The 23,949-nt window shown below is 42.7% G+C and overlaps 1 protein-coding gene across 12 annotated transcripts in view; it reads left to right on the forward strand.

Annotated features, from left to right (window-relative positions):
* mecom (MDS1 and EVI1 complex locus) overlaps window positions 1-23,557 on the forward strand; it is a 181,353-nt gene extending 157,796 nt beyond the window's left edge. For 5 of the 12 annotated variants that reach the window (XM_079573436.1, XM_079573432.1, XM_079573437.1 and 2 more), the window contains 10 exons: window positions 763-2,083; window positions 2,186-2,276; window positions 3,697-3,723; window positions 10,332-10,498; window positions 10,573-10,650; window positions 13,474-13,643; window positions 15,160-15,304; window positions 20,137-20,382; window positions 20,535-20,718; window positions 21,668-23,557. In XM_079573436.1, coding sequence (XP_079429562.1) covers window positions 763-2,083; window positions 2,186-2,276; window positions 3,697-3,723; window positions 10,332-10,498; window positions 10,573-10,650; window positions 13,474-13,643; window positions 15,160-15,304; window positions 20,137-20,382; window positions 20,535-20,718; window positions 21,668-21,802 — 2,564 coding nt within the window. In that variant the 3' untranslated portion in view covers window positions 21,803-23,557. The remainder of the gene's footprint in view (window positions 1-762; window positions 2,084-2,185; window positions 2,277-3,696; window positions 3,724-10,331; window positions 10,499-10,572; window positions 10,651-13,473; window positions 13,644-15,159; window positions 15,305-20,136; window positions 20,383-20,534; window positions 20,719-21,667) is intronic. The other 7 variants (XM_079573435.1, XM_079573434.1, XM_079573441.1 and 4 more) reach the window with 3 other exon arrangements.
* Window positions 23,558-23,949: the final 392 nt, after the last annotated feature.

The raw sequence follows: 23,949 nt of genomic DNA on the forward strand, positions 1-23,949 counted from the left end.
GAGAGCCAGCTATCTTACACAGTGAGGGGGTCGAGGGGTGGACAGCAGAGGGGAGAGGACGTGAGACCTGTCCCTGGGAACCGGACTCCAGGATAGGATTCATTCAACTTGGCTTCCTTCACAACCTAAAATAGCGCCATTGTACTGAAGACGGCTGAGAATGTGTGTGCGTCCGAGGGTATGTCTGTAGAATGGAGTGTGTGTCTATCGGTTTCTCAGAGAATATGTGCCGCGGTGTCCCCAGTGTCTGTGTGTGATTGTTTACGAACTGCCTGGGAGCGTCCCTGGGAGGACAATGGGCTGGACATGCCTGGGAATTGGGTTTGATGTGCAGGTGATGAGTGGTAGCCACTGACTCACACTGTCAACCAAAATGTTCCTTTGACAATGCCAGGATCTGGACACACCTACTGCCCCATTTCACTGATGGGAACACAAGAATATCATTCATATGGTGTATTTCCTGTGATTTGCCTTTTCAGCCTGGAGTCTGTTATTGTGTCATAGGTCTATGTTCCACCAAACAGAAGAGTCATACTGGGGTCAGAAATGGGATAAAAGTCATAATTGTGTGGGGGATTACTTTGACCTCCTGCTGTGCACAACCTCACTGACATTGTAGACTAATTTGTGAAGAAAGATTACATCCACTGAACTTAGCTGTTTGGTGGAGCAGAGACCTACTGTGTAATGTAAATTACCTTTGTACAGTGTGGCTGTTTTGTTCTAACTCACTCCTCCTCTGTCTCCATGTTTGTGCAGGTGAGGTCTGTCACAAGTCCTACACACAGTTCTCTAACCTGTGTCGCCACAAGCGCATGCACGCAGACTGCCGCACGCAGATCAAGTGCAAAGACTGTGGCCAGATGTTCAGCACCACATCATCTCTCAACAAGCACCGGCGCTTCTGTGAAGGAAAGAATCACTTCAGTGCTGGGGGGTTATTTGCCCAGGGCATGCCCCTTCCTGGAGCCCCTGGTTTGGACAAATCCGCCTTGGCCATGGGCCACAGCAGTGCTGGACTAGCTGACTACTTTGGTGCGAGTCGGCACCACAGTGGGCTGACCTTCCCTGCTGCTCCTGCATTTCCCTTCAGTTTTCCCGGCCTGTTCCCCTCTGGACTGTACCACCGCCCCCCTCTCATTCCAGCCACCACCTCTCCAGGCCGACAGCTGCTCCACACTGGGTCAGAGCTGCTGCCATCCAGCCCTGGAGCGCATGACTCTCAAGAGCTCCTCAAGGCTCTGCGTAAAGATGGAGGCTCTCCTTGTAACCAGATGACTGCTGAGCTCCTCAAGTCCTCAAAGCGCATCAAGCAGAGTGACCAATCAGAGAGCAGCGATTTGGATGATGTCAGCACTCCCAGTGGCAGTGATCTGGAGAGCACATCGGGCTCTGAGCTGGAGAGCGACTTGGACAGTGAGAGGGAGCGAGGGGCCAGGGAGAATGGGAAAGTGTCCAAACGTAAGATAATTGAAGGAAGCATGCAGAGCCCCAAACTGCTGGGCAGCAGTGGTGCTAAAGACTTCCCAGGCCCCTCTCTGATACCCTCCTCGCTGGACGAGCACACAGCCGTCACAGGGGCAGTCAATGACTCTATTAAAGCTATTGCCTCCATTGCAGAGAAGTACTTTGGTTCAACAGGACTGGCTGGTCTACAAGACAAGAAGGTTGGCTCTTTGCCCTACCCCTCCATGTTCCCTCTGCCTTTCTTCCCGGCATTTTCCCCTCCAGTTTATCCGTTCCAAGATAGAGACCTCAAACCTGCAGGCTTGAAAGGCCAGCCCCAGTCTTCAGGGGATGACTCCAAGAAGGTCAAACCTGAGTCTCCCTTTGACCTCACCACCAAGCGCAAAGAGGAGAAGAGTGAGCCGCTTGTCGCGTCCAAACCGGCGTCCTCACAGTCCAATCAGGACCAGCCACTGGACCTGAGTCTGGGGCCCCGGGCACGAGGACGCAGCGGGAAGGAAGAAGAGAAAAAGAAGACTTACGATGAAGGCAAGGCCGGCCTGGACATGCCCAAAGCAGACACCTCTTTACAGCACGCCCGCCCCACTCCGTTCTTCATGGACCCCATCTACAGGTATGGCCTTAACTCAACAGTCACACACCCCTTCATAACTGTCACTTGATTCTGTCATGAGAAGTGTGTGCAGTTCAGTGTGTGATGGTGATTTACTATTAGCAGGGTTGAGAAGAGGAGAATGAGTGATCCCTTTGAGACGCTGAAGGACAAGTACATGCGGCCAGCTCCGGGATTCCTCTTCCATCCTCAGGTATTGGCCTTGAACTCATGGAATATATTTGCAGAATATGTATCTCCACACAAGAATTATCTGAACGCTATACTTTGTAATATTGTGGCTTTACTTGTCTTCTTGCGTGAACTCATGGTTCTCTGTAAAATTCATAGTTATACAGCAGCATAACCAGTCTGGGATATTACACACTTCTCTCTTCAGGGAGCAGTAACTCAAAATGGCTTTTCGGGGTTGACCATACAGCATTAATGGGTATTACTATGTGGCTCCAGCCCTTGCCTGTTAAGACCATTGGCGCTATGTAAAACAGATGTGGCAGCAAGAACGGGGCACAGTGTGGCATGTCTTCGCGTAATGTGTCTATGATTGCAATATAAAAAAAAATGATACGCTTTTAAAGCCCCTGATATCTGCCCCTGGGTAGGGTAGTATTTTCTGTTGAGTAGCGTGTGTGTTCCAGCGTCGGAGCTATGACGTGTTGCATCGACGCTCATTTAGCCTGTGGGTGAGAACGCTTCGTCGGGAAAAGTGAAAACACCATTTTCTCAAGCGTACAATTTTTTTTTTCTTTTTTTTTTTCCCTTCTCTGGTCGTTTCAGGTCTGGTTTTTACAGGCTGTTTCATTTGTCTGATTTATGTCCCCTGTCCAGACTTGCCTTACACGGACTCGGGCCGGCAGCAGCCACATGGCCGTCCCACATGTTCTAATGAGGTGTCCTATCAGTAGAAACACTAACAGAGTGCTTAGGCCATCTTTATGACTTTATGATGTCTGGACACACAAATCATTCCCAGAAACGACCCGGCAGCCTCAGCCAAAGCAGACCAAAGCACGGCCCATTATTCTCTTAGTATAATTTTGAGACGGAGTTCACTTTCAGTCACCTGACTCACTTTGCAGAATCAGAAAGTGGGTTACAAACTTGTTGGATGTTTTTTTTTTTTTTCTTCCCCAAACTTCAGTGATTCAGCCTTTTATTTCCAGGCAGGAGGTTTTACGGCGAAGCAATACTGGCTAGGATTACATACTGGAATTGCGTTTGCCGCCAATTATAATGAGCTTATAAAGACGAGGAAGTGGTGGGAATTCAGTGGATTCAGAACGTTTTTGGACGTCTAATTAGTTTATGATGTAGCGGTTTGATGCTAAAACTACACAAATTTAAACAACAATATTACATTGACATTTATAGCGGCATAAGTATTCAGACCATGTACAACTGTTGCAAATCCACTCCCTGTCATAGCTGTGCTGTTTTTGAACGTTAAGGTCTGCTGTAAAGAACTATGAATACTTGTGACTCATTGCTCATTTAGACTTGACAATGCAGACTGTAATAATTTCTCCAAATCCACACGGGTCCGATCTAAAAGGTGTTGATTCATTGGCCACTTCCTGCCCCTGACGTCTCTGTCCCTCTGTCTCACCCCTCAGTTTCGTTTGCCAGATCAGAGGACTTGGGTAAGTTCCTCTTTGTGACACGAGTCTGTAACTGTCCCACAGAGAATGCACCCCCCCCTTCCCCTCACCTCACACACACACACACACACACACACACACACACACACACTATATGCATGGGCCACGAGCCGTATCGGCACTGGCATCACCCTCCATCCGCATGGCTTGTGTCGTTTAGTCACTACACCACACGTTGTTATTTGATAAGAATGGACAAGTTTAAAGTATCTGTATTCTGTTGTGTTTTCATGTGTTGTTTTCACGCTGCATGGCTTCAGCAACAACTATATATGGCTCAGAAATGTACCCTTTTGTGGCCTGTTTTAAGCTTGTTTGACATCAGAGTGAACAAGCACAGTCATCCAATGTTTAATGTAGTTCTGTTATAAAGGGAACATGTATTTCTTATGTGCCGTAGCTGTATTTACATAATTATCGAGGCCAGGACGCATCAACAAAACCAATTATTAAAAGAAAAGCTTTGCACAATAGTGATGTGATCGATCGAATTAGTTCTTTTGAATGGCTCTTTAACATGAACTGTTTGAACCAGATCTCGCTGTGAAAAGAGCCACATTTACACAGATTTTGAACAAACCCAAAAACTTAGCCAAGCAACCAAAGTGAAAGCTTTTTGTACTCAATACGTATTATTTGTCTTCTTTTCTTCTTCTTTTCATTAATGTTTTCTTCACAAACACGCTTTTCAAATTGTAAGTGGCTCGCGATTAGCATAGATCTCGGAAAATGGGTTTTCAGTTAGACTCCTTGAAATGAACGCATCCAAAAGATACGGCTCCCATTTAAAGAGCCATAATTCGATTCGTGAAACACATTGCAAAAATGTACTCAGAAATGAAATGTATTGAAGCCAGTTTTCACTCCCTTTCATGCTGAAGTTTCCGTGTCTAATAAAAATCCACGGGGCCCCCAATACAAATAAGAGGAATGAACTCCTGCGGCCAATTCTAGGGAAAAAATAATAATTAAACGTTATTTGAAAAAAAAATCCGACTTTCTTTTTTTGCTTTAGCGCGAATGATGCCGAGAGATTGGCCAGATTTCAACGAGTTTTGGGACTAATTAGGCCACATCCTCTGCTCCCCTTCTCATAAAAGGCCTTTGATGGGGATTTCCACCTCTCCCACTTCATCTTGTCTATCTGCACAGTTAAAACGTTGCTTATTTGTAGAACGACTTGTGCGCTCCTGCAAATGGGCACATAGCGGACCGGGGTGGGCTGCTTTTTATCAGCGCTGGGGTAACAGTCTCTCTGGGACACTGGCGAGGGGTGTGCATGCATGTGTGTGTGTGTGTGGTGGAAGGGGGGTGGGTGGGGGGTCTCCGGTTCCTCCCCCTTCCAAACATCTGGCTGCCGATAAAGATCAACAATTCAGAATGCATCTCGCTAATTAAGGCCCTCGCAGCATCACTGACATCTGAAGATAGCCAATCAACCGGCGGTCCCCGTGCGGCGCTATAGCAACAAGCACAGTTCACAGACACGCTTGCCCGAGGGGGGGTTGGGGGGGGTGGGACTGGAGGTATGAGTGGGTGAGATGATGTGTGGGGGTCCATTTACAAAAAGGCCGTATAAAAAAAACCTTTGAAAAATCACTGGGGATTGTTTAAGTATAACATTGTGGACACCAAACAGGAGAGTAATGGCCCTCCCCTGACTCACCGTCCCATAAAAACAGCAGAACTTTTTTTTTTTGAAGTGTGAGCCGCAGCAGGCCGATACCCACATTCATATAAATAATGACCCGAGTCGATGTGAAAATCATTTACCGCTCGACTACAAAAGCGATTGCATGTTTTATGGCTCTTAATTGCCCCGACTGCGCCGAGCTTCCGTTGAAAGAAATCCCGGGCAGGTCGTACAGCGAAAATAATGTAAAGTTTATCATCTAATGCAGTTAAATATTCCTGTCGTTTAATACTGACCATGTTATGCACAACTTAGGCCAGTGTTTCCCAACCAGGGAAACTCTAAAGGCTGTTTGAACATCATTTTAACAGGAAAGCATTTTTGAATGATATTTTACAATAAAACATATGGATTTTAGACTATTTTCGCTGTTTCTTGTTATTTTGAACCCAAAACCTTGTCTTTTCACTAACAGATGGCACTTTTAGTTGTACATTTTATAAATAATCATCAACAACCTCAAGCAAGGGGGTACGGGGAACAAATAGGAGATCCAAGGGGTGCACAAGACAAGGTTGGGAACCACTAGGGCTGGGTACCGTAACATTTTTTTCGATACAAGTATTTTAATGATGCTTGGTTTACGATACCAAAGCAAAACTTTTTTCAATACTTATGCTGAATCATTTGTCATACAGAACCAAAACACAGATTAATGTTAATTTATTTAATTCATTCATTTTCCTTCCATTTAATTTGTTTTGCATTTGTATCGTTTATTGGAGGAGAAACAACCAAGAGACTTCCTTTAACTACAAAGGTTTTTCTTATTATTATTCTTTCCAAATTTTTCCCAATTATTTTGTTTTTCCAATTTTTCTATTTGTAACCACATTTTTCTCAATTTTCTCAAATTCCCCCCCTATTTTTTTTTTTTAGTCAACATTTTTCCACTTCTTTCCCCCAAATTTTTCCTGTGTTTCAGTTTTTTCCTTTTACATTCCCCCCCCCCCATTTTTGCTCTTTTTGACCAACAACATGAAAACTTGAATACAATGGTAATGGCAACTTTATTTATAATGCACTTTAAAACCAAAGTGCTACAAAGGTAAAACATAAGATAAAATACAATGAAGATTTCATATTAATTTTCAGTGCCTGCTTTCGATACTTTTTTCAATACCAGTAGTCCCAGTAGTTTTTTTTTTTTTTCTATACCAGACTGGTATGGTTTAACAGTACCAGCTCTAGGACCCACTGACGTACAGGCGACTGCCACTGCTGCCTCCCCTGACTCCTACAAGTCTAGTTTAGTCAAAGCTATGTTCAACATTAACTCAAGTAAAAGATTTTTTTCGATAACATGTTTATTACGACTTTCTAAGCCTATTGCACTGCTGTATATTATAATAAGTTTATGGAAAATCGTCCGAAAATTGCTTTGATGCCACATTTGATAATCATTTTGTGTAAGCCTTAACACATGACTTGGATATACGGTACTTTTGTGTGATCTCCCCTAAATGAGCAGTTATTACCATGGATGATTAACGGTCATATCAATAAGGACACACATAGACCAGAAATCCACACTCACTAAAGTTTCTTATCGGCCGTTCAGCCCTGACAGCTTTAGCGCTGTAACGCCTCCCAGATTTATCTCCTCACATTGTGCAACTCAACACGCAGCACCATTACAGAAGTGCCCAATGAAATACACAGAGCGGGGCAGCACAATTAGAAAACTGTCCAATTGCGATGCTTATACCAACGATTGATTAGAATCATTAACGTTTGCGATTGGTCCGAAATACCGCACTGCTACAACAGTAAAATGCAAGATAAGATGAACGCAGGACGAAGATACAGAATGTGACCTAAATAACAGCTTTTTTTTTTCTTTTTTTTTTCGCGGTCTGCCAGTGCAGCTGTAACACAGAGCACATTCAGGAGAAATGTGAAAGCTCTTCACTGCTCTTTCCCGTAACTACTTCTGCCCACAGCTTTCATGCCCCCTCCTCCTCCTCCTCCTCCCCGTATAGGCCTGTCTTGCGTTTGATTCATGGCGTGCAGCATTGGCATATTCATAATCAAACGGACTTGACACTCCACATCCTCCCCCGGCAAGAACTTTACACCGGGCCCGTCAATCCTAATCGCGAGCTTCTAACACCCAAACCCCTCGCCACGCATCAAGCTTCTCTTTACTCTTCCCTTCTCGCTTTCTCCTCCCTTGTCTTATAAGATGCTCCTACTCTCTCTTTCTCTCTCTTGCTCTCATCTCCAAACTGGCGCAAAGCCCAGGGAACGACAAGAGGTGACAGACCGAGATGGAATGGAAAGAGATGGAAAGACTCAAAATCGCCATTGATTTGTTTGGTCTTGTTGAAAATTTCAAAGTCAATTTGATGCTGATGAAATAAAGCCAATATGTTGAGTTTGGATTGCGGTAAAACTCAGCAAAGATGATTTCACTCCTTCTCCAGAGCCAAAGTTTGTGATGGGATTCCCACAAGGTAAAGGCAAAGTGGGCTGTGACATTGAACCAATCCTGTCACAAACTTTGGCGCCAGCTGCGTTGATCTTTTAGACTCGGATTGTTTGTCTCTCCTTTAGCTAAAAGTAAGTCAACCTCTTAACCCTCACCTGATCCGACCACATTTGATCCAGTTTGGCTTCGGCGAAATCTAAAAGCTTGGGAAAAAAAGTGTCAAAATAGCGACAAAATCGAGGAGGAAAACTCAACAAAGAAGTGGCCAAAGAGTGGCAAAAACGCGCCGGAAAAGCAACAATAACACAATAAAAAAGCGATGAAAAAAGCATGACTAAAGAGGGATGTAGACACGAGGAAAAAAGCACTGAAAAGCCATTATAAAAAACCTACGAAAACACAACAACAAAAAACGCTTCAAAAATGTGACAAAAACGTGGCAAGAAAAAAAGTTGCAGTGAGTTTTGGGCGGGGGATAAGAGGTTAAAATGTATTGTTAGATAATAATCTGTTAACTTGAAATAATATGTGTTATTTTACAATGTATAAATACATATGTAAAATGGCAGATTTTTTATTCATTTACACGACAAGTCACAAACTTAACTTTGCATAATATCCTCTTTTCCTAAACCATGCATTCGTATAGTTCAAATATGCTTTTGTACTTTTTTTTTTTTTTGCATCAGGAGTAATCAAAACACTTCTATTCAAAAATGCACCAAACGTAATTCAAATAGCCCTGTACAGAATAGCAACTCAATATGTGTGTAGACAGGCTGACAGGAGCCTACTGGGACACCCCCCTCTCATTCTCTCCACACCCCTTCACTCCCCTAACAGCCCCCCCCCCCCCCCATCACACTCCCTCTCCGCTGTCCCGCCCCTCTCAGCGCAGCGATATCATTATTACCCGTGTCTGGCCCTTGATCAGTAATGTCAACATCTTTCATATTGACGAATGTGCTGTCTGGCCGCATTGTGCGCGGAATGGTTTACAGCCGCAGCAGTGGACATGAATCACTCCCCTGCCCCACACACACAGCTATACATACAAATGCTCTATAGTAAAAAAGGGGAAAAAAAACATTAAAAAAAAAAAAAAAACAATGTTACATTACGAAAAGCATTCCTCGCACATGCATATATCCAAAGTAAAAATGCACAGGTTCATTAGCAAATGCAAACATTTACGCCGTGTATCGGAGAGTGTGATGGTGCCGTTTAGCTGCATTCGTAAAAACTGAAACTTTTACTTGATTCGTTGCAATTTGGTCAATCAGAAAAGGTTCTGCTCCTAGTATTCTCTGCGGACAATAAAATAATCTCTCTATGATTTATTATCATGAGTAAAACCTTCCAACCCCGGCCAAACCTGCAATATTCTGAAAATAGTATTCTCAATAGGCCTAGGTTGTATGAAATTATTTATGATGAGAGATCGGATATAGAAAAGTCGTTTTCTGAAGATCATGTAAAATGTGTTTTGCCTTATTGGCCGTGGGGATAGATTGTATAACACAGCGCCAATCTGTTTATACTGATCAGAAATAAGAGTGACAATTTATCGATTTTCCGACATATTGCGATATTTTGCGGGACGATACGATACATTTGATGACGTCATGCATATTAACGAGTGACGTCATGCACATTAATGAGGCAGCAGTGCTCCTCTGTTTTCACAGTCAATAGAGGCCAACAATGATCAAGAATTCAGTCAGGACAGCAGGGGGCAGCACTACAGCTTTAAGCACTTGGACCAAACACTGTCACACAAATAATTTACTTTTAATGATAGTTTTTATATTTATATATAAGATTAATTTGGGGTTGATTTATTCCCTTTTAAATAGGACTGTGGTTTCTTGTTTATTTAAATGTAAACAAAATCACTGACAGATCAATGACCCATTTTCAGTGTGTAAGTCAGGGATCATTTATAGACACAGAAAAAAGGGTTACAAAGCATATGAAAAGAAATGTTAATGCTGAATAATATGTAGTATGTTAAAATTAAGGTTAAATTAGCCTGTTTTTTTGTTTTTTTTTATCGTGATGTATCGTAGGTTTTTTTTTTTAATGCAATATATCGATTGACGCAGTATCGGCGCATCATGAGATAATTGTTATCATAAGCCATGTATCGTATCGAATCATGAGGTACCCAGAGGTTCCCACCCCTAATCAGAAAAGTCATCAAACTTGTTTTTTATTCAAATCATGTGCCCTATGCAGTTTTTTAGATCACATGAAGTGGTTTAAGCCATTCAACTGTTTACTCTCTCGCAGATATTATATTTATATGGTCAAGGGGAATAAGTTGCGGGCTGAAGCTGGACTTGCCATGCAAATCTGTTCCTCCAAAACTTTGCAATCATTGTCATCCATGCCACAAAATAGCCTGGAATAAATGTCCCTGTATTCTTTTGCTTTACAAACCATGCTCCGTTTTTGTCCCCTCAGATGTCGGCGATTGAGAACATGGCGGAGAAGCTGGAGACGTTCGGTTCCCTGAAGCCCGACACTGGCGACCTGCTGCGCTCTGTGCCCTCCATGTTTGACTTCAGAGCCCCGCCCACCGCCCTGCCCGAGACTCTGCTGCGCAAGGGCAAGGAGCGCTACACCTGCAGGTAACCCCCGACCCGCTCCCGACTGGCATCATGCATAAACGGTATTCTAATCCTTACAAAATGTTTCTGCACAGATATTGCGGCAAAATCTTCCCCCGTTCTGCCAACCTGACCCGCCACCTCCGGACCCACACCGGAGAACAGCCCTATCGGTGAGTCCCCTATATCCTCACCGCTATATTTCTACATCATTCACACACATCCACCCCACACTCTTCCCCAGACGGACTCCCGCTCGTCTGTTCTTTTCCCAGGCTGATCCTGTCCACAGTCAGCGCACAGTCCGTGTATGTTTTCTCATGCTGCAGTAGAAGGCCGGAATAATTAAGTTGTTTGGTTGGTGAGCAATGGTGTCCGTCGCCGCGGTGACAGCAGAGGAGGGGGGGTGAGCGAGGAGAGGAGGAAGTGGGGTGAAGGATCGGGGCGCAGGCAGATGTCCAGGCCAGGACACAGTTAGTTTGTGCATCTATTGCTTTGCACAATGAGTCATAATTAGAAACATTGGCCTTTTTTTGCAAAACAATTGGCAGAAAACAGTGGATGTTGAGGATGAACGTACATCATTTTCAGCCTAAACAGAACCATTAATGTTTCTGATGAATTGAATTTCTGCCTCAGTAGAGACTAAAATATATTTCATAACCCAGTGTTGTGGTGTCATTTGCATGCCCTCTATGCCAGGGGTCCCCAACTGGCAGACCTGGGTCCAGATCCGATCCTCCATAGGCTTTAGTCTGGACCCCAAAGCCTTTGCATCCTCTCAATACTTAATTTCAAAGGCTGAATTATAATTCTGTAAACAATTTGAATAACATTGAAATAAAATGGGAAAATGATTGATTCATTCTGCTTTGTAAACAGACAACCTGTGTTCATGTTTTAACATTTTCAAGAGCAGTGACCGCTTATGTCCAGACCCTGGACATGTGTCGAAAGTTACAAAAGCAAAGTTTGCAGACCTCGAGCTGATTTAGTTGGGGACGCCTGCTCTATGCAGTCGCCACAACTTTCAGAATGTGCAAGTTTTAAAGTTTTTTGTTTTGTTCCAACATTTTTACACTAGTTGTACTGAATAGAGGAAATTCTTATTAGTAGGTTTTCAATTACGCTTCATAATTGGACAACATATAAAACCGAGCATATACTTGTCGTTGTGCTCACTTTTTATTACTAATAATGCGCAGGACGACAAACCAGGGCATAGAAGAGGCTAAACGCGGGCCACAAATTAACACAGTCTTTCATTGCTTTCCCTGCGTACCAAAACTGGCACCGGTCACTCCTCGGGGCCGTCTCTGTGCACTGCAGAGGCGGCCCACTGCACATGTACAACACACTGGAGCGCACTGGCCACATTATGATTATGAATAAGCCTTGGCCAGTCCGCGCAGCCTCTGTAGTCTCTAAGCTGGTGGAATGTTGGCCGGCCTTTGCAGGAGGCTTGTTGACCACAGGGGAGAGTAACAGAGCAGCGCTGCCTCCACTGCCCCTGCCCGATAGCCCGCTCTCCCCTCGCTGGCACACCATTAAAGATCGCCGCTGTTTATTGTAATTTTTCGTGGAGATAACCGAGGGGGGGGGGGTTGGGGCTGGGGTTCCTGAGGGACGGCCAATCGAGCAAGCTAATTCCAGCAGAAGAAAAGATGTAATCTTCTCGTATAATTTTGCATGAAGAAACTTGGCAGCCGCCTCTAATTTCGCAAAGCTCCGACCAGATCTGTTGCGTGCTTATTTAGCGAGAGAAGAATGCACTTTTATTGCTCTGGCTGCAGATAAGAGGCAGGGCTGTTCTACCTTAAACAAGCTCCTCCATCATGGTGCCTGGGACCCGGGACTCTGCTGGGACGGCCTGCGCGAGTGTGCGTATCCCACATTATGTAGACCATTATGTTTCCTATAGAACACACAGGCGCATTCATTACATTGTACTGCTGCCAGAGCACTTAGCTGTTTGTAAGGCTGCACAGTGTATTTGTCAGAGGTGAGTGCCGGAGACTTCGGCAGAGTTACTTTTAAACAAATAGTTTGTGATTGAATGTTGGCATATTTTTGTGCGTTTAACAAATCTTTTCTGTGGCATCCATGGTTTATAATGTTTTTCAGAAAGTAAGTTTTAAGAAAGTCATATTAACCATTTTCCTATTACTCTTGACTTAAAGGGACAAGAAGGAGTTTAAAAATGTAAAAAAATATATGTATTTTCATCCCCTTACATGTTCCAGCCATGTCCTAATGTGTAGAATAAGCCCAGACCTGTTCACCACAACTACCTCTAAAATCCTGCACTGTCACTCAAAAAGTTGTTAATTTGGGTCCGAAGTGCCGACATGCACGAGCTTCATATAGAGAGTGCCGTTACAATTAAGACCTGAGGTGGCAGTAGTGAGTAAAAAGAATATTTCCCCTCAAGGACATATGAAAGCTCAACAAAACAAGATAAAAAAAAAGTAATGTTTTCCGATACTAGTATTTTAACGATACTTGGTTTCCGATACCTGTACTAAAATATTTGCCATATAGAAACGGAACATTAATGTGTGGAAGATCTGCTCATTTACTATATGGGGTTCATCTCCAATGTCAAGAAATGTGTGAAAAATGGGGAATAATTTGGGGGAAAATGGGGGATAGAGACAATATTAGTAGTAAAAAATGAGCAAAAATAAGGGAAAAAATTGGGGCAAAAATAAGAGAAAAGGGGGGAAAAATTAAGCAAACATTGGGTAAAAATAATGTAAATAAATAAATAAATAAATAAAATAGGAAAAAACAACAACATTTATTTCAGCTGAAACAACCAAGTCATTTCATTGAATGCTGTCCCTGGACCAACAGCACCAAAACGTGGATCTAAAGATATATATTTTATCTGCTGTCTATACTTTTCGATACTGATAGTACCTGAACTTTTTGTTCCGATACCATACTGGTATGATTTGACGGTACCCGGCCCTAATGTTGTCGATCTGTTTCAGGTGTAAGTACTGTGACCGCTCCTTCAGCATCTCGTCCAACCTCCAGCGGCACATCCGCAACATCCACAACAAGGAGAAGCCCTTCAAGTGCCACCTGTGTGACCGCTGCTTCGGCCAGCAGACCAACCTGGACCGCCACCTCAAGAAGCACGAGAACGGGAACCTGTCGGGTACGAGAGCGGCCCCTGTTTATCACGCTGTATTTATGGAGCCCATCATTCTGATATAATGTCGGGTCAGCGTGCCTAATTTAAGTGATGATAAATCTCTGAAACAGCTTAATAATTCTTGAACTTCGCGATTACTTATGGATATGCACAATGTTGGATTGCACCTGGATTGAAGCCAAGTGCAGCTCAGGTCTAATATTGATAATTAGATGTAATTTTTCAAATGTCAAATGTTTTCTAAGCCTTATCATCAGCACAGGGCAAATGCTGACCATATCAGGAACAGTCTTTATGACAATACACAAATTTCCTATACTGTAAAATCACTCACAAGAACATGCCGTGAAACCTTATGTGAGGACTTCTTTTTAAACTTTACTTCAAACCAAAAAAGCTGTTTATTTTTAGATTGTTAATTGTGTTTTAACCTTATTCCTTACTTTCCTAATAACCTAATTGTTCACTGGGATGTGCTCATAAGGATGTATAACAACTTACAGGGAACAGAGTGACACAGTAATGTTCCCACACAAACAATTGCACAACTTCCTGGTTTACGATCAGTCATATTAAGCAGCAGATGCCTCTCAGTTTTTCCACAAATGCTTGCAAACACAATTGAGTAAAGATGGATTCCACTCTACAACAAGTTCAAAGGAAAAAGGTGTAATCCCTTTAATCTCTTACCCCATGTCTGAAAAGAGGGAATTTCCTCCAGCTCAGTTTTATCCAAATTTAAAAGCCTCTTGACTGGAGAGCAATAGTGTAATGTCTCATTTGAACGCTAAGAACTGCAAAAGTGATTGTTGCTTTTTTGTCACCGCGTTTTCATCTTGTTTTTTTTCACGTTTTTGACGCTTTTCTGTCGTGGTTTCGTCACATTTTTGTCTCACTTTCGTCTCGTTTTTGAAGCCTTTTTGTGCTTGCTTTTTCACTTTTGTTCATTGCTTCCTTATTGTGTTTTTGTCACTTCCTTTTTGTATTTTTCTTGCTTCTCCGGTACGTTTTTGTCACATTTTTGACACATTTTTGTTAGGGATGGGACAAAATATCGGATCGGACTTGGATTGCAATACTATCACAATGCTGCAATACCAAGTATCAAACAGCACTTTGTTACTTTTTGTGTGTACTTTTCAGTATAAAAATAAAGTATACCTTAACCTTAACCCTCAGCCTTAACACTTATTACACATTTGAAGGATAGCATATTATTACTTATAATTACTTATTGTATCGCAATATGTATCGGATCAGCCCTTGAGTATCGTCATACGTATCGGATCGTGACAAAAGTGGATCGTCCCAGCTCCTGTTTTTGTGAAGCTTTTAGATTCAGGTAAAGCCAAAGTGGAGAAAATGTGCTCGGTTCACATGGGGGTTAAGAGGTTAACTTGTCTGATTTGATTCAGATTGGGCCTGTTCATCCAGACTAAAGATTATTGAACCGACTATCTGACCGATTCGCTTTCAATCTGTGCCGCTGTGATAACATCTATTTCTCACGTCACTCCAGGCACGGCCATGTCCTCCCCTCAGTCTGAACTGGACAGCGGGAGCGCCATACTGGACGACAAGGAAGACTCCTACTTCAACGAGATCCGGAATTTCATCAGCAACGCGGGACACAACCAGACCTCTCCAGACCCGTCCGAGGAAGGGTGAGGCGCCTCCTAGTGTTGTTGTTTTTTTTTTTTCCCCCACAGTAACAAACATGTGTCGTCCAAAAGCCCGTCATTACGGCAAATAGCAGGTAATCACGCTTGTATGGCGGTGCGCTGAACTCTTGCACTGTGACGCAGGCCCTCGGATACAACGATCCAGGGTCAGTCTTTATGGCCCATTTAGATTTCACATCGCAAAACCACCCAGACAGTTGTGCTAAGTACCACACAGACGCAGGGAAATGGCGGAAAATGCTAAGAAGAGCTAAGTTAGGTCACTTGTTTTACAGTAGCCCTTTGTCAGCAGTGCAAAAGTACTTCAATTATCCGAGTAAAAGTACAGCAACATGCATTAATCATAAGTTCAATTAGGACTGCACAATGTGTCACGGAATTTAGATCTAGAAAAAAAAAGTTTTAAAATGCCATACTATATTGAAAAATCACTGAGGTCTTTCATCTGATTTACACATTAACCTCTTAAACCCCACCTGAACTGAGGACATTTTCTCCAGTTTGGCTTTACCCAAATCTAAAAGCGTCTTGAAAAAAACGTCAAAATCACAAGGATGAAAATGTAGCAGAAATGTGACAGAAGAGCGACAACAACATGCCAGAAAAGCAACAATAGCAAAAAAAAAGCGACAAAACGTGACGAAAGCACAACATGAAAAAAAGTGATGAAAAAGCCACAATAGAGACAAAAACGTGACAAAAAACCCACAAAAAAGTGACAAACCGCCCCTAAAAAAGTGACCCAAAAAAGAACCCAAAAAGTGACAAAAAACCCCCAAAAAGTGACAAACCGCCCCCAAAAAAGTGACCAAAAAATAAAGTGACAAAAAACCCACAAAAAAGTGACAAAACCCGCACAAAAAAGTGGCAAATAGAAGCAACAAAAGCATGCCGGAAAAGCAGCAATAACACAACAAAAGTGACAAAAAAGGTGACAAAAAGAGCAACAAAAAATGCCTAAAACTAAACCAAAAAAAATACAAAGAAATGACAAAAACACTTCAAATATGTGGCAAAAACCTGGCGACAACGTGACACAAAACTAATAATCAGTTTTGTAGGCCTCGGTTTCTAAATGAGACATTACACTTTTTCTTAATCCCTGATGAAGATCTGTCGGTACAAAACATGTTGGCTTGGCCGTCTAAATAAAGGCCTTTTAAGCACTTCCTCGTGCTGTGCATATTTGTTTAGAGTGCCCGGGTTCGCTGCTTTTTTGAGATTACACTGTTGCTCTCCAGTCGAGAGACTTTTAGAGTTGGAGAAAATGCACCCGGTAAAGGCGGGGGTTAAGAGATTAAAATAAACACACATGATAAACACTAGTTCAGTTTTCGTCATGATGCTTCTAATCTAGTTCAGTTTTTTTCTTGTGAAACGAACCGTGTTGAAATGGTTTAGTTTAATGTACTATAACTCCTACTGCATTAGATTCACAGAGCACACAGGAAGATTCCACTTTACAGAGGATTATCAAGTGTTTACTCCATCACTGTGGCGGCGACATGATACTACTCATGGAAACTTGGCTGCAAATCTGCCCCATCGACCCTTTTGACTATCACAAATCACATAGTTCACAGGCCAGGTGAAGAAAGTGTCTTGCCTGGAGACACAATATCAGAAAGCACTGGTTGATGCTACTGCTAATTCTGCTTGAATCTTAGCAAACACATTGAAGGGTTGTTAGAGTAAAAAGATCCAACATAAACACTATCGATGTTTTGATTCCACTCCAGAGATGCTTAGGCCTATGGATTTGTTTTGAGTACCTCTCCACAGTGGGATCGGGGGGGGGGGGCAATTGTCTGATAAAGATCTATCCGACTGGAGTGCGATTGTTGATGGGAGAGAGAGAGAGAGAGAGTAAGAGTAAGGGAGAGATTTAGCACATCTGGAAACAACATGTATGCCTACAGGAAGAGGGTAGAGGAGGTGGGGTCAGGGGGTCGCGCCGTGTTTCCTTTCAAAGTGCCTGGCTCCTGACGACTCCTGATAGATACTTTATCCCCAGCAAATTACCACGTTTGAAAGCGTAATTAGCGAATCTGTTTTCTTAATCACCCAAGCTCTCGCACTCGGGCTCTGGAGGCTCTCTTCAGCCGCGGCTTAGCACAAACAGCACTCTGTCAACCCGGGGCTCCCCGTCCCCACGAGACACCAGCATTATCAGCGGCAGACAGGGAGAGAAAAAAATATGATATATGTGAGAGGAGGCTGTGGACACAGGCGGAGTTGAGGTAATCTGCAGTTGTGCCCTTAGGCAAAGCACCGGGTGTGTGAATATGTTAGTGTGTAGTTGTTGGACATTACAGCTTCAGTGTTGTGGCCAATTTTCTCTCCGTTTTGGATTTAACACTTGGATTAAGAAGCCAGACTCTACAGACTTTGTCTATTTACTTACTCTGAGTTCAACCTCTTAACCCTCACCTGAACTGAGGGCTTCTTGAATAAAGAAAATAGCAAAGAAAAAGAGCAACAAAAGGTGACGAAAAAAGTGATGTAAAAGTGACAATAACTTGACAAAAATGTGACGAAAAAGTGGTGAAAAAGTGACAAAAATGTGACACAAAAGTGATGAAAAATGTGATGAAAAAGTGACAAAAACATGACAAAAAAAGTGACAAAAATTTGATGAAATAGTGACAATGACATGACAAAAATGTGACAAAAATGTAATGAAAAATTGACAAAAATGTGACAAAAAAGTGACAAAAAAGTGACAAAAATGTGGTGAAAAAGTGACAAAAAACTGGACAAAAAATGTGTGAGGAAAATGCAACAAAAAGCCAAAAAAAGAGCAACAGAAAAGTGATGAATAAAGCCACAAAAGAGCAACAAAAATGAAACAAAAACGTGACGAAAAAGTGTCAAAAAGCGATGAAAATGCGTCAAAAAAGCTACAAAAGAGCAACAGAAAAGTGACAAAATTGCAATGAAAAAAAAAGTTTGGAAAATAAGTGACGACAACGCGAGGAAAGTGATCCGTTTTGTAGATTTGCATCTTATTTTACACCAATAAAAGAAACAAAGTCATGTTGGAAGTTGTGTGGGCTGCAACACCACCTCTATTCGTTTTTCAAATCGCTTTTCCTTCAAAGGATCACTCACCCATTCACTCAGACATTCATACCCCCCTGTACACTGCAGGCTAGGCTGGTTTTGGCTGTTGCGTGGGACACCCCGTGCGTAGGATGCACTGGAGGGATCGACCTTTGGGCCCAAACGGTCAACTAAATGAGCTACTGCTGCTAACAGTTGTTTACATGAGCTGACTGACTTGTAGAAGGCACCATAGCGTGTCGTTCTCTTGTACTAGTCGCACTTGGTTTATGTCTTTTGTGCCAGTTCCTATTCTGGATAAATTGAGATAGAAGTATTTATAAAACACTGCACACAATCACAACTCTGGTCTTGGTTCTCCCTGCTCAGATGTTCCTCCGTGCAGCGTTTCTGATTGCTTCTCTGCTCTATCTCCGAGTTCTTTGTGCTCGAAGTGACATTTTTCAGAGCTGACGACAGACGCCCCGATGTATAATTAGCGAATCAGTCTTAATGCGGTTCCAGATGATTTACCAAAAAGTGGGTTTCCTGTGGCGTTGGAGAAGCAGGGACGGATTAGGTCGTTTGGATAGCCGGCCCGGTCTCACTCGACGGGGAGAGAAGAATGAGCCGGTTGGCAGAGCTCTCATAACTCTCCACCAAATGGGCCTGTCAGCTAAATATTTTGCCTATTAGATGAATCTGAGATAGTAGGAAAATAAACAAGGCGGGAGACAGAGCACTCCGGCTAAGTGCTCCAAGAATCAGTGCGAGCTGCTGTGCCCAGACGGCCTCCGAGCCACGATGATGACAAACGGGATTCCAGCTCCAGCTCTGCTCTCCCCAGCTGCAGGGCCCACATCCACAGCCACTGATGACGAGCCAATACACAACACTTTTTAGTTCAGAACTTGAGTGAAGAGTGTATCGTGTTTGACCAATTCTCCTGAGACAACGAGACTATGGTTATACATCGATAAACAATAATAATCTTACACTGTGAGGCAAAAGTCACCGTCACTGCAGTTATACATCTGCACTTCTTGGCCTACGTAAGTGCAGAAAGTCTATAGTACACAAGAGAGTGGGATAATTTACTCATTTAAGATTATTAATCAGTATTCAAGACTCTATTTCATGACTCTACCATCTACCATGCTATGCATCTTGTTTCTTTGTGTTAAAATATCATCTAAACTTAAAGCAGCACTCAGTAACTTGTGCCCCTAGAGGCCATGAGCGCCACTGCAGGTGTCGTAGCATGTTACGGTTTTTTACTCATTAACTGTCCATGAAAGTAAATACTATGCTGACAGAAAAGACAAAGGGAGAGAGGGATATTGTGCATCCAATTACACAATGGAGAAAAAATGTTTCACTCAGACTTGGCTGTAAATACTGTTACTGCACTAGCCCGCAGTTAGCTTTGCCCGTTAGCCTGTTAGCTTCTTCTTCGTGATACCATTAGTGTGTATTGCGCCTCCGACCCAGAGCACGGAAAGTTGCAATTGTTGTTTTCTGGCCACAGACAACAGGGGAAGATGAAAGACTCGTCAATCATCCCTTTAACACTTGTAACTCTGCTCAAACTAAACTAGTTACTGCAACGATTATTAAGCTTAATCTCTCCACTATTTGTTTTGTTTTGTTCTATTGCTCTGGGATTGAACTAAAAACCTTTGGAGTGGTGGCTCCATTTAAACCACTGATGCCACTTCAAGAAAAGCATATGATTTGTACTGACCATCCCGTGTCTAATCCATTGTGCGCAGGTTAAACGGTGGGCCGTTCGAAGAGGAGAAGCCCCTGTTATCCAACCGTGCGTCACACGACCTGGAAGACGAGGAGGCAGAAGACCTCGGCGCTGACGAAGACGAGGGGGAGGAGCTTAAAGAGCCCAGCGTGAAACCCGACAGCCAATCGCCTCGCGGCAACCTCAGCGATGACGCGGCGCAGGAGGAAATGGACTTCAGCGAGAGCAACGACTTAAACCTCAACTGCAAAACCTCACCGCGCAGGTACACTGTTGCGTCTATGGTAAAGTTAGCTTACTATGGAGAACCCCTACTCCGCTTTTGAGATTAGATTAAAATTGGCATAAAGAACAAATTACAGAAATGTTCAGGTCTGTTGTTACTCCAGTCTAATCTCACATTGTATTGTCCTTTAGGTATAAAGAGGAAGAGGAGGAGCAGAGTGCGTTCTCGTCCTTGGAGCACATGCATCCTTTCTCTGAGCTGAGGAAGATGGAGGAGAGCGAGCTCAGCGAGGGAGACGAGGAAGACGGCTCATTCAGCTCACCCTCTCTCGCTGAGGCGGTCAAACAGCCCCTCTTTAGGAAATCCAAGTCTCAGGTAAATGCACTGACTGCACTCACCAGAACAGGGTAAAAGATCCAGTTTTTCCACAAACACAGTCAGAATTTTGACACGTAAACAACCCAGGACCACTACAGTAAAAAGTTATTTTCTCTCATATTTCCCAAATCTAAAAGCTTCTTGAAAAAAGCATCAAAATAGCAACACAAATGTGATGAAACTGCGATGAAAAAGTGACAGAAAAAGCCACAAAAGAGCAACAGAAAAGGGACAAAGCGCAGAAAAAAGGGACAAAAACGCAACAAAATAGAAAAGTAACAAAAAAGTGATGCATATTTCACTTTTTTCTACAAAAACGCAATTTAGATGTAGTAGGTCTTAGCTTTCAAATGTACTGTTACACTGGCCTAGAGGCTGTATTATTTTATTTGTTTATTTATTTGTTTATTTGTATTGAAAATTATGCACTTTGCAATTTAAAACAAAACAAACAAACAATATATATATATATATATATATATATATATATATATATATATATATATATATATATATATATATAAACAAAGGCATTTTTTGTTTTATTTCCATCTTGGGACCCCGATCCGGGACGCCCCACTTGGCCCCCCACTTTAGACACCCCTGCTCACAACACAGTCATACCAGTAGATATAAATAGTATAATGAAAGTGATAACGTGGAGTAAAATACCAACCATGTTTCCTGGTGATTTACATTATTCATTCTGTTTAAGGTTATGATTAATTATATTACAAAAAAATAAAATAGCTCCTGCCATGTATTTACCATAATTATTCTTTTAAAATTCCATAAATAAGATCAAACGCACACTTCTGGCTCGTACTTCATGATGATATTTTGATGTACATTTTGTTTTCTATAGGCTTTCATTAATGTCAGCCCAGAAAATCCCCAACATCCTTCAGATTTCTAACCCTGAGCTTGTCCTCTCTTGTGGTGGCAGGCCTACGCCATGATGCTGTCTCTGGCCGACAAGGACTCCCTGCACTCCTCCGCCCACAGCCCCGCCTCCATGTGGCACAGCCTGGCCCGGGCCGCTGCCGAGTCCAGTGCCATCCAGTCCCTCAGCCACGTATGATGACCCCCCCATCCTGACTGTCCCCTGTACCTTTGTGGACAGGAACGCCTGGGCGCCGAAAGGAACGGGGAGGGGGGGGGGGGGGGGGGCCCTGATTGTCTACGGAGTGACTGCTGAAAAAACCATGGCCCATGTGACTGCGGACCACACAGGGTCTACAGCCCGGACACACCTCTGAACGAAACAAGCGCACCCGAACGGGAACGAGCAAAAGGGATTGTGATTATGTGTCAAAAAAAAATGAAGCTGAAGTAATAATAGCTGTATTTATTCTGCTGATTTTCTCTGTTTTGCACAGCACGGGCAGCTGGTGGGCATTCAGACGGATGTGCTCATGTTTTATTGTTAGTTTGTGTGTGTGTCTCTAAGGCAAAAGGTTTGAGCGGAAAAAAAAAAGAACCTGACATTTCAGTGGAGGTGGAAGAAATGGGACAAAAAACAGTGACAATGACACTAAGGTTTGATGGGATTTGTACATTAAAATATACAACGTGCCACACAAACTCGCAGATCAGTGAAATACATCTGACCCAAGTTTACACTATGATCCCGGATGATCTTTTTCATTCTGATTTCGGTTACCTCAAGGAAAAGTTGTTGTTGAGAGGATGAAACTTTCATCAGAAGTGGCTCTCATCCAAACAAACCAGTCCTTCTATCGTTCAACGGCGATTTCTATGCTCTAAAAACACCACACCCAAGAATTGAAAAATGTATGTTGAATGTAAATAGGACACGTCATTGTTTCTTCCTGAATGTTTCATATGTTTCTGGAGACTTCTAGGACCTTGTACATGATAGACATGTAATGATTCCAGAGGAGGCTTGGGTTGAGAAGAACAAACTGAACTGGGCCAGTTTCTTTGTGCGTGTGTCGGCACAATCATAGCACTGTCCTCCACTGCACTCCACCTGCCGCCTGCGCTATCTGTGAAACTATATAACAGACTGTCTGAGGAGGAAGAAGGAGAAGAACATGTTTTTGTTGGTCCATTGTTTTCTTGTTTGTTTATCCAATGGGGAAATCTTTTTTCGAAACTTTTAATTCATGCTGGTCGGCCAACAATACCACTGAATAGCCTGAATGCTAGTCGTTAGCTTCTCCATGCTTGTGTGTCTTTCATTTTTAGACAATCATGATTTTGTTTCCATTTTTGTTGGTGTTGTTGTTAATATTTGCTGTTGTATGTTGAGAATTGTATTTATTTCTTGGCAAACTGTAGTTTGTTTACTGAATAGCACTGCTCTTAGCCCAGGAGGAGGCCAGAGTCCTCCCTGGGCCTATCCCAGACGTCAATGGGGTTTGTAGATTACTTTTGAGTGCCAGATAGTATTAAACATACAATTCACTCTTATCCTTTCTAACTGGTGACAAATAGATATGACTTAGGTTTTTCCTATAATCATTTGTAAAAATGACAAACATAAAGAATGGTGATGAAAAAGCCGGTGTAATTTCCTCATTCACGCATGATTGGTCAGTAAGATCTTTTCTACGATCGTCTGCTTGTGACGTTGGGTTCATGTTAATTCCTTGTGCCAAACATATGAGAAGTAAAAGACTATTTTCATTTATTCTCCCGTTTTTGAGGGAACAGATTTTTTTTTTTTCCATTTTGTTTATAATCAATTTTAAAACATAATCAGCAAGTTGAGGTACTTTGTTTTAATGCTTTCTACAATGTAACTGTATGCATTTCAATTCAGTACTGTGGGAGGAACAACTAAATAATAAAAGAATATGATGTGGACTTACATGGCTTTGTTCTGTGTTCAAATTGTTATGAATTAGGGATATACTGAAAAGAAAAGCAAGTTATTTGAGGTGGGAACGGCTCAGATAAATGTATGGTTATGGCTATTTCAGTGAAGCAGCGTAAAACACACCATGAAAGGGATTAGGTCCAATGAACGGTGACATCAGACTTGAAGGCACAGTGCGTAACATTTTGGACGATACAGTTGCCATCAACACAAAACATGCTCTCAATGACCAGCTCGACACAGAAAATGCTATTTTTGCAGTGGATAATCAAAGAATGGATCTGGATGGGGGCCTAGCCTGTTTAACTCTCAATTCTACTGACTTTAGTCGACATCTCCATTGAAACGAGCTGGAGACGTACCCACTCCTGGTTCAGTTATAG

Source organism: Gobius niger, assembly GCF_951799975.1.
Source record: "Gobius niger genome assembly, chromosome: 1".
NCBI classification, from domain to species: domain Eukaryota; kingdom Metazoa; phylum Chordata; class Actinopteri; order Gobiiformes; family Gobiidae; genus Gobius; species Gobius niger.